The following is a 17560-nucleotide window of genomic DNA, read 5'->3' on the forward strand; positions in this document are numbered from 1 at the left end:
ATATCTCAGTGCTAGATCTCCAAATGGCTCGGGTCACATGTATAGTTTAGATGCACCCAAAGACTTGACTTAAGACATGTCTCAACAATACATGAGAGCAAATATAATCATAGTGTCAGGCTCTGGCAGGGGTGCAGCTGCGCAGGGCGCCAGTGTGCCTGAACTGCGGCTCCCAGACGCGGACAAGGACAGCACAGGGTCCCGCTCTGGGGAAGGAGGGGAGGTATACACCACCCTTGCTCCCTCTCGCGGGCCTGCTCAACCTGTCAAGATCCCTACCGCCTCCACTCCTCACCCTCACCCTCACCCTCACCCTCACCCTCACCCTCACCCTCACCCTCCTGTCCTGTCCTGTCCTGTCCTGTCCTGTCCTGTCCTCTCCTGTCCTGTCCTGTCCTGTCCTGTCCTGTCCTCTCCTCTCCTCTCCTCTCCTCTCCTCTCCTCTCCTCTCCTCTCCTCCACTCTGCCACCACTCCTACACAACCCACCACGAGCTCTCTACTGAGCCTGCCTTTGTAGGGCTTCTCCCAACTTCCCCCTCCCTCCCTCCCAGGCTCTTTCCTATCCCTGACGCCCTCCAGCTGGGTCTGCCCTCAGGTGTTCCCTCTCTCGTCCCAGGCTCTCCCTGCTCTCCTAGTCTTTCTTGCAGGGTGGGGCTAGATGTAGCCCAGTTGGGGACACTCTCAGGTGTTCCTCCTCTCATTCCTCCCTGCTACCTTATCCTTTCCTGCAGGATGGGCCTTTCCTGCTGGCAGGGCCTTTCCAGGCAATGCGGCTTGGCCACCTCTGCCTCTGCTCACGAGGAGCCACCCTGGCCTCCTGGGTTCTGGCCAGTTCCCCAGGGTAAACTTTGCTGCTGGTTCCCCCTAAGACTTGGGCAGGGGCTTCTAGCCCACCTGTCCTGGCATCAGCGTCCCAGGTGGGCATGCATGCGTGCCTCTTGCCCTTGAAGGCTTGGTTGGGCAGGGCGTGCCTGGCTGGCTTCTCTGGCTGGCTCCTCTTCCTCCTCCCTCTCTGCTGGCTGGAGCTGCATCACCTCCTCTGGGCTCTCTCTGCCCACGGCTGGGGTGCCGTTGGTGTGCAGGTAAGGGGTCTGTGACAAGTCTGGGGCGCTTGGGGTGCTCGCCCCCGGACAAATAGCTAGTCTAAAAACAAAGCATCTCTGTGTGGCCCCCTGCAAAAATTCAAGAAAGAAATAGCCAAGTTCCTTTGCTGTAGGTGCGTGGGAATTCCAGAAGGCTGTAGCCACCATAGGAAATTGTTTTTTAAAAAACTTTTACTTAATGTGGCATATGGATGGAATCAACAGAAACCTCTTTTGGCAGATCCGTAATTGCCATGTTGGTTCATGGGTATGCCAGGCCCCCAGTGCAGGTGGGGGAACACCCTGCCCTCACCTTTTACCCCCTGGCCCAACTCACCTGGCCAGTGGAGGGGGGAGGCAGGCTAGTAGGAGTCCCAGAGCATGCAGCAAAATGGTACGTATGCACTTTGGAGGCCCTCCAGTGCAGTGACATCACTTCCTGTTGAAACCGGAAGTGACAGCATTGCTTTGGGGGCAAATTGGCACCAAACATAGTGATCAGAAACAGAACAGGGCCTGCTGCCAGCTCATTGCCCCCCTCCCCATCCTCCAGTTTTGAGGTAAGGGGGGCTGGTAATCCAAGTTCAAACAGGGAGAGATGGTCCTAGGCAATGAAGGCAAATCCTAGCACTGTACAGTAGTTTCATTTATTAATTAAAACATTTATACCACCTTTTCCCATACCACAAGGCAGATTTTTCACCTTTCACTTTTCTCTCTCATTCAGAAGCCTAATATTATATAAAAGGCAAGCCGTATTGGTGATGACTCACTTTTTATCCCCGCACAGGCGCACTCTCAGGCCCCTCCACAGGGATAAAAAGTGAGTTGTTGGCAACACGGCTTGCTTCAGAGGTCCCAAGGATGCTGCTGCTGCGGCAGGAAGGCCCGGCACGGCAGCATGACCCTCTTAAGGCCCTGCAGTGGCCACAGAGGTGGTGGGGAGGCCCAGGGTGGCGGTGCAGCCTTCTCAAGGCCCCACAGCAGCCATGGAGGCAGCAAGGAGGCCTGGCTCTACTGTGCGTCCCTCCCAGAGCCCCACAGCAGGGCCTCACTGACTCAGTTTTCTAAAGCCCACTGTATTTTTCTACCCAACGGGCTCTGTTGCTAGTCATTTCAGAATTGTACTTTCAAACTTGTCGTCTCTGCAATGAAGAAGACTAACTTCCGAAGACTGATACTATTCTAATAGATGCTGCAAGCTGAACCACTCATGGAATTGCATACTGCTAGCCTGATTCAGAAGATCTGACTAAACTGAAATTCTGTTGACCCTTTTCTTTTTCACTTAATTGAAACATTTGAAAAATTTAAGTATTTAACAAAAGGGTTTGCTTTAAAGAGCTAGGACGATGATTGATTGAGCTTGGAATAATTGCTAATTTCCTTCTAGAAAGAAAAGGTTACCACTGGCAATTACATGTGGAAGAATCCATTCTTCATCCAGCAATTTAAATTATACTTTATGTCACATCGAAAAACGAGCCATTCTTGAACTCCGCTAGAACTATGCACATCATTAGAAAAAGGCAATTCTGCCCGGAAGTATCATTTAGCCACTTAGAAACTCGTTTCGGTTAGTTCATATTTTGTTTTTCCCCCCTTAGAATGGACTACGTTCTCACAAGTGTACATACATTAACTTAATCAGTAGCATAATTTCCTTTGAAAAATGCCTGACCTTTACAATGAAATATATTTCCCCAAAGCCAAACTTGACTAACAGTACCTGGCTTGTGCCTTCTCTTGAACTGCTGCCCTGATCCTGCATCAACTCGCTGTTATTTTGCCTAAAATATCTGCTGTGCTCACTTGCCTGAAATTACCATCAGAAAAAAAATCAGAACAACAGAATTACAAACTGAGTTGCGCCTAATAAATGCATGCTGGAAACAAGAAGAACTCATGAAGCTGCATTATTCTGCATCAGGTGGTTGGGTGAAACCTCTGCACTGTTGGCTCTCTGTGGTCTCATGTCAAGGGCTTCCCCTTGATTTTTCTAACTGGAGATCAATTGGAGCATACTGCATGCAAACCATGCATTTTGCTTCTGATCTACTGATTTTATATTACCATGGGAATTCCCCTACCAGCCCATATCCCCATGTATTTCTGTGATTTAACATATCGTAAATATAGACGCTCATTTATCTTGGCATGTCTTAAGGCTTTTCCGTCTATATTCTTGTTAGGTAGATGTGCTGATATTCCTTATTCAGAAAGAATATGCAATTGTGAACTTAATTGCATTGAATCCGTTGGTCGCGTACTCTTCAGCTGCCCTGATTTTTTAAAACTCAGACAGGAGCTGATTTCCCTCCTAATTAGTAAGGATTTTGCTTCTCCAACTGCTGAGACTTCTAGGCTACTGAGCAATAAAGATAGACAGGTTACATATAGGGTCACTAGATTTTTGGCTGCCGTTGTACAATTAGGGAAACATTCTAAGGCAACTGCATAAACCTTAACATTAGATGGGTAGCTTTCTATTAATTGCTTAAACACAAACATAAACATAAGCTCTCAGCTGGTGTTTGAGACCACTGGGTCAAATGAACAGTAATGAGAAAGAGAAAGAAAGAAAGAAAGAAAGAAAGAAAGAAAGAAAGAAAGAAAGAAAGAAAGGAAGGAAGGAAGGAAGGAAGGAAGGAAGGAAGGAAGGAAGGAAGGAAGGAAGGAAGGAAGGAAGGAAGGAAGGAAGGAAGGAAGAAAGAAAGAAAGAAAGAAAGAAAGAAAGAAAGAAAGAAAGAAAGAAAGAAAGAAAGAAAGAAAGAAAGAATTCTGGCTAGATAAGATCCTAAAGATAAAGATGTCTCTCTGGGAACCAAGATCAAGATAATCCAAACTATGGTATTCCCCATTGCCATGTATGGATGTGAAAGCTGGACAGTGAAGAAATCTGACAGGAAGAAATTTGATTCATTTGGAGGGGAATTTTGTGGATACCATGGATGGCCAAAAAGACAAATAAGTGGGTTCTAGAACAAATCCAGCCTGAATTCTCCCTAGAAGCCAAAATGACGAACCTGAGGTTATCATACTTTGGTCACATTATGAGAAGAGAAGTCTCACTGGAAAAGACAATAATACTAGAAAAAGTGGAAGGCAGTAGGAGAAGAAGAACCAAAATGAGATGGCTTGACTCAATAAAGGAAGCCACGGCCTGCAGTTTACAAGATCTGTTAACGACAGGATGTTTTGAGGTCTTTTATTCATAGCATCGCCAAAAGTCAGAAGCGACTTGACTGCACACATAACAGTACACATATAAGTCTGCTGACTTGTGGCTCCAATGTGGCTCCAATGTGGCTGCAATGTAGCTCTGCAGAATCCTGGATACTGTTGACTAGAGGTGGGCACGAACTGGGGAAAAAACGAACCAGGTTTTTCGTGGTTTGTCCCATTTCATGAACCATGAACTTTCACAAAATTGCCCCAGTTCGCGAACCAGTTCATGGTTCATGGGGTTTAAATACCCCTTTCCAAGGTCACTCAGTGAGCTTCCATGGTAGAGTGAGAATTTGAGCCAGGGTCCTAGCCCAACGCTCCCACCACTATTCCACACTAGCCCTGTTCACAAAATGGTCAAAAACCAAAAAAACCTTCCTCGTATCCAGAGAATTTATAATCTCTCCCCTGAGAATCTGCTCCTCCTCCACCCCCAGTCATTCTCTCTCCTTCTGCAGAAAAGAGCAAGAGTTCGGAAGCACCTATAACAAAATTTGTGGTAGGTTATGAGCTTTCGTGAGTCACTTCTTCAGATACCAGATCTGAAGAAGTGAGCTGTGACTCACGAAAGCTCCTACCCTACCACAAATTTTGCTAGTCTTATAGGTGCCACTGGACCCTTGCTCTTTTCTTCTGTTACAGACAGACGAACATGGATCCCCGTCTTGATCTGTCACTCTTTTTGATCAGGATCAAGCGAAAGGAAAGAAAAACTCCTATCTAGCCCTTTGGCTATCACAGTCTCTGTCCTCCGGCAGGACACTCTAGCAAGATGAACAAACTTTTGTCCTTTCTTCTTCCAGAGCCATTAGCTTTTGTAAAATCAAAAAGAGTCCAGTAGCACCTTTAAGACTAACCAATTTTATTGAGGGACGGATGAGTCATGCACTGCGCTTTCCTCTCTGCTAGCTTCAGATTTGCAGAGGGGGTCATGAAACATGGATGCCGTCTAAACCCCATTATTGAACGGCGGAGGTGAATTCTAGGACGGACGGCATTTCTCCACAAGCAATCAGCTTAACCATCAACTTAACTGTGAGACCACCTCTCCCTATATGCGCCCCAGAGGACGCTTTGATCAGGTGACAAACAGCTGCTAGTGGTCCCTGGCCCCAGGGAGGCCCGCTGAGCCTCGACCAGGGCCAGGGCTTTTTTGGTCCTGGCTCCAACCTGGTGGAACGCTCTGTCCAGTGAGACCAGGGCCTGGCAGGATTTGTAATCTTTCCGCCGGGCCTGTAAGACAGAGCTGTTCCGCCAGGCGTATGGTGGAGGCTGAGCTGGGCCCCGACCGGCCAAATAGAGGAGAACGCCCTCCCTGCTAGAGGCACCCACCACTGACCTTTCTTTTAACCAACTACGTAAGGAATTTTAATATGGTGGATTCAGTGGCAGACTGAAATTGATAAACTGATTGCTCCTGCGCTGCCTTCTTTGTACTTTTAAATACTTCTATTGTACTGTTTTTATATTGTTGTTTTAATTTTAAAAAATTAATTGCATTGTTGTTCATGTGCTGTTTTATAGAATGTAATCCACCCTGAGCCTGCCAGTTCGAGGAGGGTGGAATAGAAATGGAAGATAAGTAAATAAATTAAATTAAATAAATAAACTCAGCAATATTGCATCGCCATTACCTTTGTATTCAGGATTTGAGTCCAGCGACACCTTAGAGACCAACAAGTTTTTCAGAGTGTAAGCTTCGAGAGCGAGAGTTCCCTTTGTCCGTAGGAATGGAGATCCTTGAGCCTTTATATCCCAGCCGTAGGTGGGTGGGGTGTTGCAAAGGAAGGCATCAGAATGTAAAGGTACAGTGCAGCTTGATTAGAGCAGAAATTAGCATCTGTAGTGAGATAAGAATCCTAAATCTCTGTTCTGCCCTGAGGGGGCCGTTGTTGTGAATCTGTGAATAAACTCAGTTTCAGCGATCTCACTTTGAAATGTCCCAGCAGATTAAAATGTTCTCCCATTGTTTTTTGAGTGTTGAGATTTCTAATGTCAGATTTATGTCCATTTAGTCTTTTGCGTAGGGAATGACCTGTTTATCCATTGTAGAGAGAAGAAGGGAATTGCTGACTCTTGATGGCATATATAACTCTGGAAGATGAACAAGTGAACGATCCTCCGGAGATGGTATAACTGGTGTTGTTAGGTCCAGGGATTGTGCTGTTGGAGTAAATATCGGGACAGAGTTGGCATCTTGGTTTATTGCAGACTCTCATCCTAGAGTACATATCAGTCTTATTATGAGTGAGAAGATTTTTTTAAGGTTAGGGGTCCCCCTGGGGCTGAACAGAGACTTAGGATTCTTATCTCACTACAGATGCTAATTTCTGCTGTAATCAAACTGCATTGCACCTTTATATCCCAGTGCCCTCCCTGGTAACATCCCACTCAACTTTGACTGAGATATAAAGGCTCAAGAATCTCCATTCCTACTGATATCTGAAGAAGGGAGCTCTGACTCTCGAAAGCTTCTGCTCTGAAAATCTTGTTGGTCTCTAAGGTGCCAGCGGACTCAAATCCTGCTGTTCTACTACAGACCAACAGAGCTATCCTCTTAACTGTTTGTATACAGCATTTCATCCAAGGAACACACACAGACTATCCTATTTGTTTTCTTACAACAATCCTATAAGGTAGGTTAGGCTGAGAAAGCTTGAGTATTTCAAGATCACCCAGTAATCTTCATTGCTGTGCAGGAATTTGAACCCAGGTGTTTTCACTACCACTCCAAAATGCTAACCCGTACACAATACTAGTTCACATGTAGAAATTATTCAGATGCTCCTGCCCTGGTTCTCCAACCATCTTCATTCACACAATGAAAAAATACAGGTCATTATGCTGGGATTATTATCCCTGTCTACATGAATGAAAATCCAGAGAAGTTAGCCGTGTTAGTCTGTAGTTGCAAAATAGTAAAGAGTCCAGTAGCACCTTTAAGACTCACCAACTTTATTGTAGCATAAGCTTTCGAGAACTACTCATGATGCATCTGACGAAGAGAGCTGTGGCTCACGAAAGCTTATGCTACAATAAAGTTGGTTCGTCTTAAAGGTGCTACTGGACTCTACTATTTTACATGAACGAAGAATTTCAAATGGTTAGTCACACTTCCTATCAAGGTCATCCACAGCCTCTATAAAATGAAGAAATCCATTCTCCAGAGATAGTGGCCCAGCTGATATTTCCATATGGCCCTTTCCCCCAACATTGAGCATCTGTTATTATTTGCGATTTAATGGAAAAACTTGTTTTATTTTTGTACTGCAGTGTGCAGTGTAAAGGACTTTAGCTGAATACTGACAGTCAGGGCTTTTTTTCAGCTGGAATGCAGTGGAACGGAGTTCCGGAACCTCTTGAAAATGGTCACATGGCTGGTGGCCCCGCCCCCTGATCTCCAGACAGAGGGGAGTTTAGAGTGCCCTCTGTGCCACTGGAGCAGCGTGGAGGGCAATCTAAACTCCCCTCTGTCTGGAGATCAGGGGGTGGGGCTGCCGGCCATGTGACCATTTTTGCCGAGGGTGATTTAAACTTTTAAAAACTCCCCTGTGTTCCAGCTGACCCAAAGTGACATCATTGTGCGGTCCTGGGAGTGTGCACACACTTTGCGAGCGTGCATGTGGTACCAGGGGCACCACCTCCCGCCAAGAGCTGCCCACCAAGAGGTGCTGTCAACCCACTGAGTTCCACCACCTCTTTTCCCAGAAAAAAACCCTGCTAACAGAGCAATCCTAAGCAGAGTTACTCCAGTCTAAGCCCATTGATTTCAATAGGCTTAGACTGGAGTAACTCTCCCTAGGACTGCATCGTTCATCAAGTACTTCTGGTGTAGAGAACTATTTTAGGTTTTTAATCCGAGTATAAATGATCTCTTCAACAGCTCTGAGCCTGTTGAAAACGTGTTTCTTGGCTTCCACAACTGCTCCAAAGAAGAAAAATAGTATTTATTTTCCACACTTCACCCTTAATAATGCCAGTTTATTTTAAATTCATAAATACACAGAGTTCAGTAGCAGAGTCACCTTATAAATAATCCAAATGGGTGTGCGGCCTCTTCTGCAGATGCGTGTGTTGTTCTCAGCGGCTGAAAACCGAAGGCTACGAGACATCACCCTTCCTCACCGTTTTCTTTTAAATGAACTGATTGGACAGTCTGAGAGAATTCAGCTTTGATTGCAATACATATATAATTTCTGTTTTGCTCTCCCAGAATAAAAGGATAATGATTGAGCTGGCTGTGCTCCCCAGAGTGATACAAGACACTAGAAAACCTCAAGCGAAATTCATGATGGAAGTGGCTTTTCATTTTCAATACGATGTCACAAGCGCTAATAATATTTTTGCCATAAAAACTTACCCTGCGAGTCAACTATCATCTGTGATTCAGAAGTTTAGGAAAGCATCTGTGTGCCCCAGGAAAAGAAATGTTTTCTTGTTAAAGTTACAAATAACTTCACATGAAGTTATCTGTGGTCACAGACAGAGATTTTGTGTAGTAGGTGTTTGACAGTCGAACGTACGGTTTGAATGATACGATCAGATGTGAGCCAATCACCTGATCCAATCTATTGGCAGTCAATGACCCAAATGCCTACCAAAAAGGTTTGCATGGGGGGGGGGGTCACCAAAAAAAACCCTGTACTTATGCAAAGTGCTGCCAATCTAAGAAGATTAGGGTAGGAAGGGTAGGATTTTTAAAAAGTGTAGCACCATTTTTTAAAAATGGTGACACTGAGAGATCTCTATCTTTTGGTGCTACACCTCTGAAGATGCCAGCCACAGCTGCTGGCGAAACGTCAGGAACTACAATGTCAAGACCACGGCAATACAGCCCGGAAAACCCACAACAACCAATGTAGCACTTATTTATGACTGATTTAAGATTGATTTAACTATATATGTCTGGATCCATACAGCAAGTCACCATTTCCCTGGTTTTTTGCCTGCCTTGCTGCCCAAAGGCTTTTGGGGTTTTTAAAAAAATATTGTGCCCTGACCTAGATGGCCCAGGCTAGCCCAATCTTGTCAGATCTTGGATGCTAAACAGGGTCAGCGCTGCTTAGTACTTGGATGGGAGACCATCAAGGAAGTCCAGGATTGCTATACAGACACAGGAAATGGTAAACCACCTCTGAATGTCTCTTGCCGTGAAAGCCCTACAGAATCACCAGAAGTTGCCTGCGACTTGACAGCACTTTCCACCGCCAATTGCTATTGCAATACTTCAAACGAATGTTCTAACTATTTCTTGCCGAAGTCTGAATATTGAAATGCGTGGGAATGACTTTCCATCTGGCATTCAAGAGGTTCCCAAAAGGCATTGTTGATTCTCCAGCCAAGCCACACATGCAGGGCTTTTTTTCTGGGAAAAGAGGTGGTGGAACTCAGGACCGCACAATGACGTCACTTTGGGTCAGCTGGAACAAGGGGGGAGTTTTTTAAAGTTTAAATCGCCCTCGGCGAAAATGGTCACATGGCCGGTGGCCCTGCCCCCTGATCTCCAGACAGAGGGGAATTTAGTGCTCGGTGTGGAGGGCAATCGAAACTCTTCTCTGTCTGGAGATCAGGGGGCGGGGCCACCAGCCATGTGAACATTTTCAAGAGGTGCTGGAACTCCGTTCCACCGCGTTCCTGCTGAAAAAAAGCCCTGCACACATGTGACTGTTTGGGATGGAACAAGGAGGCTGGGGCCAATGCACCACGGGGGGCTTGGCTCGTTTTAGACCATCAATCAAGGGGCACTGCTTCTGAGCCCCCTGCTACCTCTTGCCATGCAGAAGAGGCAATGGGTGTACCTTGCTTGGGATAAGGAAATACCTTGGACTAGCCCTGCCAGCAACCACAACTAAACTCTATTTAAAATTGCTAGCCAGATCTTCAGGTCAGCTCACGCTTGACGTTGATATGATTTCTGCACAGGGAGCTGCTGCATTGGAAATTGAAGGCAGTTGATTTGGAAAACAGGACTAAGCATTTCTACAAGACAGCAAGCCCAATAGGAATGAAATAACTCACCGCATTTCATCATTCCTACTTCGTAACATTTCCGGAGCCGGCACGCCTGGCAGCTCTTCCGCCTGTTTTTATCTATCGTGCATTGATTTGTAGCCGGACAAATGTAATCATTGTGCCCTGCAAGGAGACGTTTTTTTTAAAAAAGCGTGTTTTAAAATCCTTGCTGCCGAAAACGGCTTATCTCCGTCTGATTACGCAACACAGTTTGGACAGTGAACAGGCTCTTCCTGAGCTATGCTGTACTGGGAATGGCCCCATAGGTTGATTTGTTCTTGGAGACTCCCCCTGCATTTTCTGACAATACAAATGCTACGGGGAATGTCTCCAAATTTAGGCTCAGCGTCTGCACACTGATACAGCTGCACTGAACATGCAGAAGTACGGCCTGCCCAGTCCTTGGCCAGACATCTCAGTGACATTGAGTATGAACAAACCTTGTCCGCTATCATGGCATCGCTGGTTCCAGGACTTAGCCTTGACTCTGAAAAGACTATTGCTGATCTTAAGATTCAGGACAGGTGCCCATGTCTTCTACATACATCATCGCCTTAGGAATAGCCAACCGGCATTGTAACAGGGAGCGCAATGAGATGTAGAGAGAAGAAGGCACCCTTTTGGATCATCTGTTCTTGGATAGAATTGTCAGCACCAGAGATTAACCCTTTTTTGTCATAACTGACTGCCTGATAAGAAGCCTGAGTTTCAGTGGTTCGTGTGCATGCTTGCTGAGCATGCATACATCTGTGTGTATATGTAATAACAACAACAATATTCGATTTATATACCGCCCTTCAGGATGACTTAACACCCACTCAGAGCGGTTTACAAAGTATGTCATTATTATCCCCACAACAAAACACCCTGTGAGGTGGGTGGGGCTGAGAGAGCTCTGAGAGAGCTGTGACTGACCCAAGGTCACCCAGCTGGCTTCAAGGGGAGGAGTGGGGAATCAAACCCGGCTCTCCAGATTAGAGTTGTGCGCTCTTAACCACTACACCAAACTGGCTCCGTGTGTGAGAGAGAGACAGATAGAGAGTCTCATCAACTCAGAAAATAAAGCCAGGAAGTTCTTCCTCTCCACCAAAGCCAGTGCCTTCCCTTCTTCAATCTTTCCTTGGAAGTTGTTCTGAGCAGGCATTTCCCCCATGCTCTGACCACTGAAATGTGAAAAAAGGGGGAGGAAGGGTTTACACTTCCTCACCAGAATAGCACCAAAGAAAAAAGGAAGTGAGCCCAGGCACAACCAAGAATCTAAATCTAATTTATAATTGTGTATATCTACTACAAAAATGAAATGAATGAATATTAATGGTAAAAAGTCCACGATAAATATAAGAGTAATTTTCAAAGTCCAGCTGTATTATAGTAATTCTCCGGCGTTGTTGAGTGGTAGTAGGCTTCGCAGCTGTTGAGAATTAAGCCGTGAAGACATCCATTGCAAATTAGTAGCGTTGTTAAGGAAGACTAAGGAATGGACTTTTCACCATTAATATTCATTTATTTCATTTTTGTAGTAGATATACACAATTATAAATTAGATTTAGATTCTTGGTTGTGCCTGGGCTCACTTACCCTTTTCTTTGGTGCTGACCATTGAAATGGCAAATTGATTTGTGTGTTTTTTTTTAAAAAAACCAATTAACTGATTTATTGGAATTAATGTACCAAAGGTCCGTGTGGTATAACGGTTACAGCTCTGAAGAAAGCCCAGCCCTGAAGCTCACCAGGGCCATTTCCACACAGCTTACCTTATTCTGCAAAATAGCGAAATTTCGCACGAAATCTCGCAAGAAGACGCTGTTATCGCACGAGAAGATGTGATAACAGCATCTTCTCATGAGATTTCGCTATTTTACAGAATAAGGTAAGCCGTGTAGAAATGGCCCAGATGACCTTGGGCCTGTCACCAGTGATCAGCCTAACCAACCTCACAAGGTTGTTGTGAGGATAACTTTGGGGGAGTGAAATAGGGAGGGGGCGGGAAACCATGCCTTGGACTCTTTGGAGGGAGGGCAGGGGGAAAACACAATCAATAAAACTGCTGTGGCATATTTGGGGCCTATGTTAAATGTTCAGCACCTTCCTTCTTAGTAGATAAACAACAAACGTGTTGTCTTCAAAACGGAAGATATGCAGAAATTAAAACTGGCGCACTTAAGGAGTTACGTGGGAGGCTTGAGGGCAAAGCAGGGCAGTATTTCTCCTCCCTCCTCCTCCAAATTTGTAATTCTAGGGAAGGCGGCAGCTGTTTTGCAGCTGATTTTTCCAGTGGAAGTTGAGCTGGATCATAAATTATTGCAAACATTTCATAACGAGCTGTTCAGAGCCGGAAAAAATGATGTTTTCCTTGCAGATGACACTGATAGAGAGTTCAAACATTCCTCTGCATTCCAGGCAGTTCTTTTTTCTTCTTCTTTATTTGGGTGTGTGCATGGGTGAGTTTCAAAGCTAGATTTTGCCTCCATGCAGGAAACTGGAGGGGGAAGAAAATCAAAGATCCTAAAAAGCTCAGTTAGGGACCGTAGCCTCAGTGGTAGCAAACATGTTTTGCATGGAAAAGATCCCAAGTTTAACCTCTGGGGAAAGACCTCAGAGAATTGATGCCATTGTAGACAGCCGCAGCCCGGATGGACCGCTGGTGTGACTTTGTATACATCTTTTCCTTCTATTCCTATCACAGTGTCTTCCTCTATTCAACAAGAATTTTTAGCAGAGAGGAGGATGCATGAAGAAATCGCAGTGTTTCGCACATTTTCATTCCATGCTTCCTCCAAAGAGCTCAGGTTAGCCAGCACAGCTCTTTTCTCCTCATTTTAGTTTCACAACAACCCTGTAAGGTAGGTTCAACTGAGAGTGAATTATTGGTCCAAGGTCATCAAGTGAATTTCATGACAGAGCAGAGATTCGAACCTGGGCATCCCAAGACCTAGTTTAACTCATTGGCCACTACACCATGCTGTGCAGATAATTTAGGCCGTTTTCACACATCTTAACCGGCGTGCAAAATCGCACAAAACTCATAGAACAACGGCATCTTCATAGCAGGATTTCCCGTCATGATTCCATTTTGTGGCGCGATTTCTGACGTCATCGCGCCACAAAACAGAGTCATGATGGGAAATCACACCACGAAGACGCCGTCGTTCCATGAGTATTGCACAATTTTGCACGACAGTTAAGACATGTGAAAACGGCCTTAGAGTGTAATCCTAAACAGAGTTTTAACAGCTCCATAGAAGAGAGAGTTTCAGCAGATGCAACATTTCCTTCAAGTACAATATCCTATTGCTTTTCGAGTAAGATAGAGCTGATAAAGGTGTCAGACCTGGATTTGGGAGATCTGGATTCCAGTTCTCCCTTAAACGTGAAGCTCCCTGAATGACCCTGGGCCAGTCACACTCTTTCTCCCTCAGCCTACAAGTTTCTTATAGGGTTGTTGCAAGGATGCGATAGGAAGAAAAGAACGCTCTGAGGTCCGTGGAGGATGAAAGAGATACAAATGAGATTTGTAGGACAGCAGATATTAAATATTCTGGGTCTTCTAACTACCTACTGGCTGGCAACTGAATCCAAGAACTGGTTTATCCTTGGAGTGCTGGAAGGAGACTTCGTAAGTTTATAAAATACATACTTAGAACTTAGCAAGCAACCAGGCCTAACTGCAGATTAAACATGTATGGGGGCTTTTCTCAGGAAAAGTTGCTGGAAAAAGCTGGATTTACATGCTAGCTATTTTTCACCCCCCCAAACCATTGTTAGAATCCCATTTTTAAAGCCCATCATTAAAAATACAAGACTTCCGACATGAGTTCTTCATGTGTCAAGATGCAATTGTTAGCCAGGAAGAGTAGTTTTAAAAAACAGAGCCAGCGGAGATCGCTCCAGAGTGGACGGATTCTCTAACAGCCCTCCGCCACCTCTAGCATGCTGGACCGTCTCCCCTTCCAGAGCCTTTGCCGTGCCGAGACTCAGTTAATTCAAAGTTTTAAGCAGTGAGGGCAGCAGGGCAAAGGCTCTGGAAGGGGAGACAGTCCTGCATGCCAGAGGCGGTGGAGGGCTGTGAGAGAATCCATCCCCTCCAGAGGGATCTCCGCTGGCTCTGTCTTTTAAACTATGCTTCCAGGCTAACACTGCATCTCCTGGCACTTGACGAACACGCACCCCAGCGTCTTGTGTAGAGAGACTCATCATTCCCCAATAATGCAGTCTCCATATTCACAAAATTCTCTGTTCCGAATTGCCCCCTTCTGAACCTGCTTTACCTCTCTCACAGTTCCAAATGTGTGTTTAGATGTTAGTTTGTTCGTTTATTTACTCCCTTTATACTCCACCTTTCTCCCCAAGGGGGACCTCCAAGCAGCTTGCATCCTCCTCCTCTCCTCCATTTATCCTCACAACAACCCTGTGAAGTAGGTTAGGCTGAGCGAGTGTGACTGGCCCAAGGTCACCCAGTGAGCGTCTATGGCACAAGGGGGATTCAAACCTGGGTCTCCCAGACCCAACATTCTAACCACTCCACAGCACTGGCAAGCATGTTGGGAAAATTAAGGCAGGGCGATAGATTAGGCAACAATTTGGAGCAGAAGAATGGCCAGTGCTGAAACACACACACATGCGTGCACGCGCGCACACACACACACAAACACACATTTATCTGGTCCCAAAGCTGCCCTCCACTAGGAAAGTAGCCAACCCTTTCAACATCTGACGCTTTACAGGGTTTTTTTAAATCAATACAATTCTAGATTGATCTGGATAGCATTAATCCTTTACAAACATGCTTCTAAAATAAGTATGATGAGAAGGGGAGCATGGGTTTCCGTAGTGTACTGGGACCAGAATATCCGTTTTATATTATCAGAAAATCAGTGTCACCAAATTGCTTTAAAAAAATTTTTTTTAAAAAAAAACGCTGAGCTGTGCAGATACAGAGTCTATGCTCTGCCATGAAGGTTGTTTGTATCAAAGGTCCCCTGGAAAAAAGATAAACATGTTGCCCCACAAAAAGCTCTTAACATATGTCACGGCCTTCAAAAGGTCAGGTTACCTCGTTCAATTGTAAAAGCGTAGGTGACCAAAGCATATGCCAGGTTAATATTTTCCCTGTCCTGGATTTCTTTCTCACATTTGAGATTTTATATTGTTTTTATAGAAGGCAACCCCCATGTTGTCCCCTTACTTGGGAGTAAGCGCCATTGAAGGCAACCCGATTGATGTTTGAGTAGGCATGCCCTTATGAGGCACCTTCCCCTTCCTGGCAGTGCTCCGAATGAACCAACAGCACTGCCCCTACACACACACACACAACACGAATTTGCACTTTTTCAAAAAGTTATACTGCCCCCATCTTACAGGCTGTTTGACTTTCAAGATTTACTAAAGAAAAAAAAATTGCATCCTTAATGAAATTCTTCTTCCTACCTTGAATGCTTCTTTTGAAGAACGCTTTACACCCTTCACACGACCAAACGCCGTAATGATATCCCGAGGCGTAGTCGCTGCACACGGCACAGAAATGCGCATCCCGTTTTGAGCCGGGGCTGTTCATGACAGGGCTTGTGCAGTCACTGCCGCTGGATTTCCTCTTCAGGTTCTCTCTGGGGGCAAAGGTGCGCATCAGTTACAAAACAGTATAATGGAACTTGCGTTCAGCTCATTGTCTTCCATAGTCTTCATTTCTTTTCCCACATACCTCTGGAAGACATGGACAGTTTATTAACAGTGGTGACTCAGTGAAGGGTGCTGTCCCCAGCTGCCACCACTGGCTGCCACCCTCTCCTCTTTGCATTTACCACACTGCCCAGGAGCCAGAGCACATCAAGCTCTTTCTCTCCTTGTTCCCCGGACATCTTCAAACTAGGAATGCTGCAACTTCCACCGCAAAGACATTTGACAGTCGGGCCTACCGTTTTTGAAAGTTTCCATCAGAGTAAGTCGATCACCCCATTTGCACTGAGTGTTTACAAGAGCACTCATGCGCAAAGACACTGCCCATTCAAACTGATCAGCAGCCATTGGTTTCATGGGGGGGGGGGGTTGGATTAGAGTCCCATTCTAGAATCCCTTCCATCACTATGTTTGAGGTAAAGGTAAAGGTAGTCCCCTGTGAAAGCACCGAGTCATTACTGAACCATGGGGGACGTCACATCACGACGTTTTCTTGGCAGACTTTTGTTAGGGGGTGGTCTGCCATTGCCTTCCCCAGTCATCTACACTTTACCCTCAGGAAACTGGGTAATCATTTTACTGACCTTGGAAGGATGGAAGGCTGAGTCAACCCTGAGAAGGCTATTTGATCCCGGCCTCCGCCACGATCGAACTCAGGCCATGAGTAGAACTTGGGCTGCAGTACTGCAGCTTACCACTCTGCGCCACGAGGTTCTTATGTTTGAGGAAGTCTGAAAACTGTTCACATTGGAGGTCAGGGGGTTGAGATCTCTAACTTCACTGTATTTTAACCTTCCACAAACACAGTAATTGGCAGGGGGTGGGCTAGAAGCCTACCTCTAGAGAGAACCAAGGACTAGATGTATGGACGTGGGTGTGATATACAATTTTACAATGTATTTTAAGTAACGCTATTCGAAAATCTTAAGGATCCACGGTTTTAATGTTAATGTTAAGATATGACCTACAATACAATGTGTAAACATTCTATGAATTTATGATGATTCCTCCTAAGACATAAAAGGCTAAGTATGTTGCCAATGACTCACTTTTTATCCCTGCACATGCACAGTATGCCGCACATGCGCAGTACGTGGGGATAAGAAGTGAGCGGGGGCAAAACGGTTTGCTTCCCCGCCGTCTCCTCAGAGCCTCCACAGGCCCCGAAAGGCCCAATGCGACAGTGGGAAGGCTTGGTGCCATGGTGCTGGGCCTTCCTGCTGTCTTGGGCTTTCGGAGGCCCAAGAAGACCTGGCCCAGTGACGGGTAGACCCACTGCTGCGAAGCCTGCTGCCACGGCCTGCTGCCCAGAAGCCTGCTACCCACAGCCACCAAGGAGCCCACCGCTGCCTGCCACTGCCGAGGAGCCCCCCACCACCACAAGGAGCCCACCCGCCCGCTGCTCAGCTGGGCAGGGAGAAAATGGGGTGAACCCCCTTTCTCCCTGCCCAGCTGACCTTCAGACAACAGGGGGCAGGGGGGGTCTTGGGGAGGCCCAGCGCTGTTCTGCGGAGGCTCAGGAAGTCCTGGCGCAATGGGCCAGGAGTGTGGTGGGCAGCTGCA

General features: G+C 46.0%; 1 protein-coding gene across 1 annotated transcript in view; it reads right to left on the reverse strand.

Moving 5' to 3' along the window:
- ESR2 (estrogen receptor 2) overlaps nucleotides 1–17560 on the reverse strand; it is an 81049-nt gene that overhangs the window by 36694 nt on the left and 26795 nt on the right. The window contains exons 6-7 of the mRNA XM_054970753.1: nucleotides 15752–15927; nucleotides 10331–10447 (exon numbers count right to left, since the gene is read on the reverse strand). Coding sequence (XP_054826728.1) covers nucleotides 10331–10447; nucleotides 15752–15927 — 293 coding nt within the window. The remainder of the gene's footprint in view (nucleotides 1–10330; nucleotides 10448–15751; nucleotides 15928–17560) is intronic.

Source organism: Eublepharis macularius, chromosome 2 (assembly GCF_028583425.1).
Source record: "Eublepharis macularius isolate TG4126 chromosome 2, MPM_Emac_v1.0, whole genome shotgun sequence".
Classification (NCBI taxonomy): Eukaryota; Metazoa; Chordata; class Lepidosauria; order Squamata; family Eublepharidae; genus Eublepharis; species Eublepharis macularius.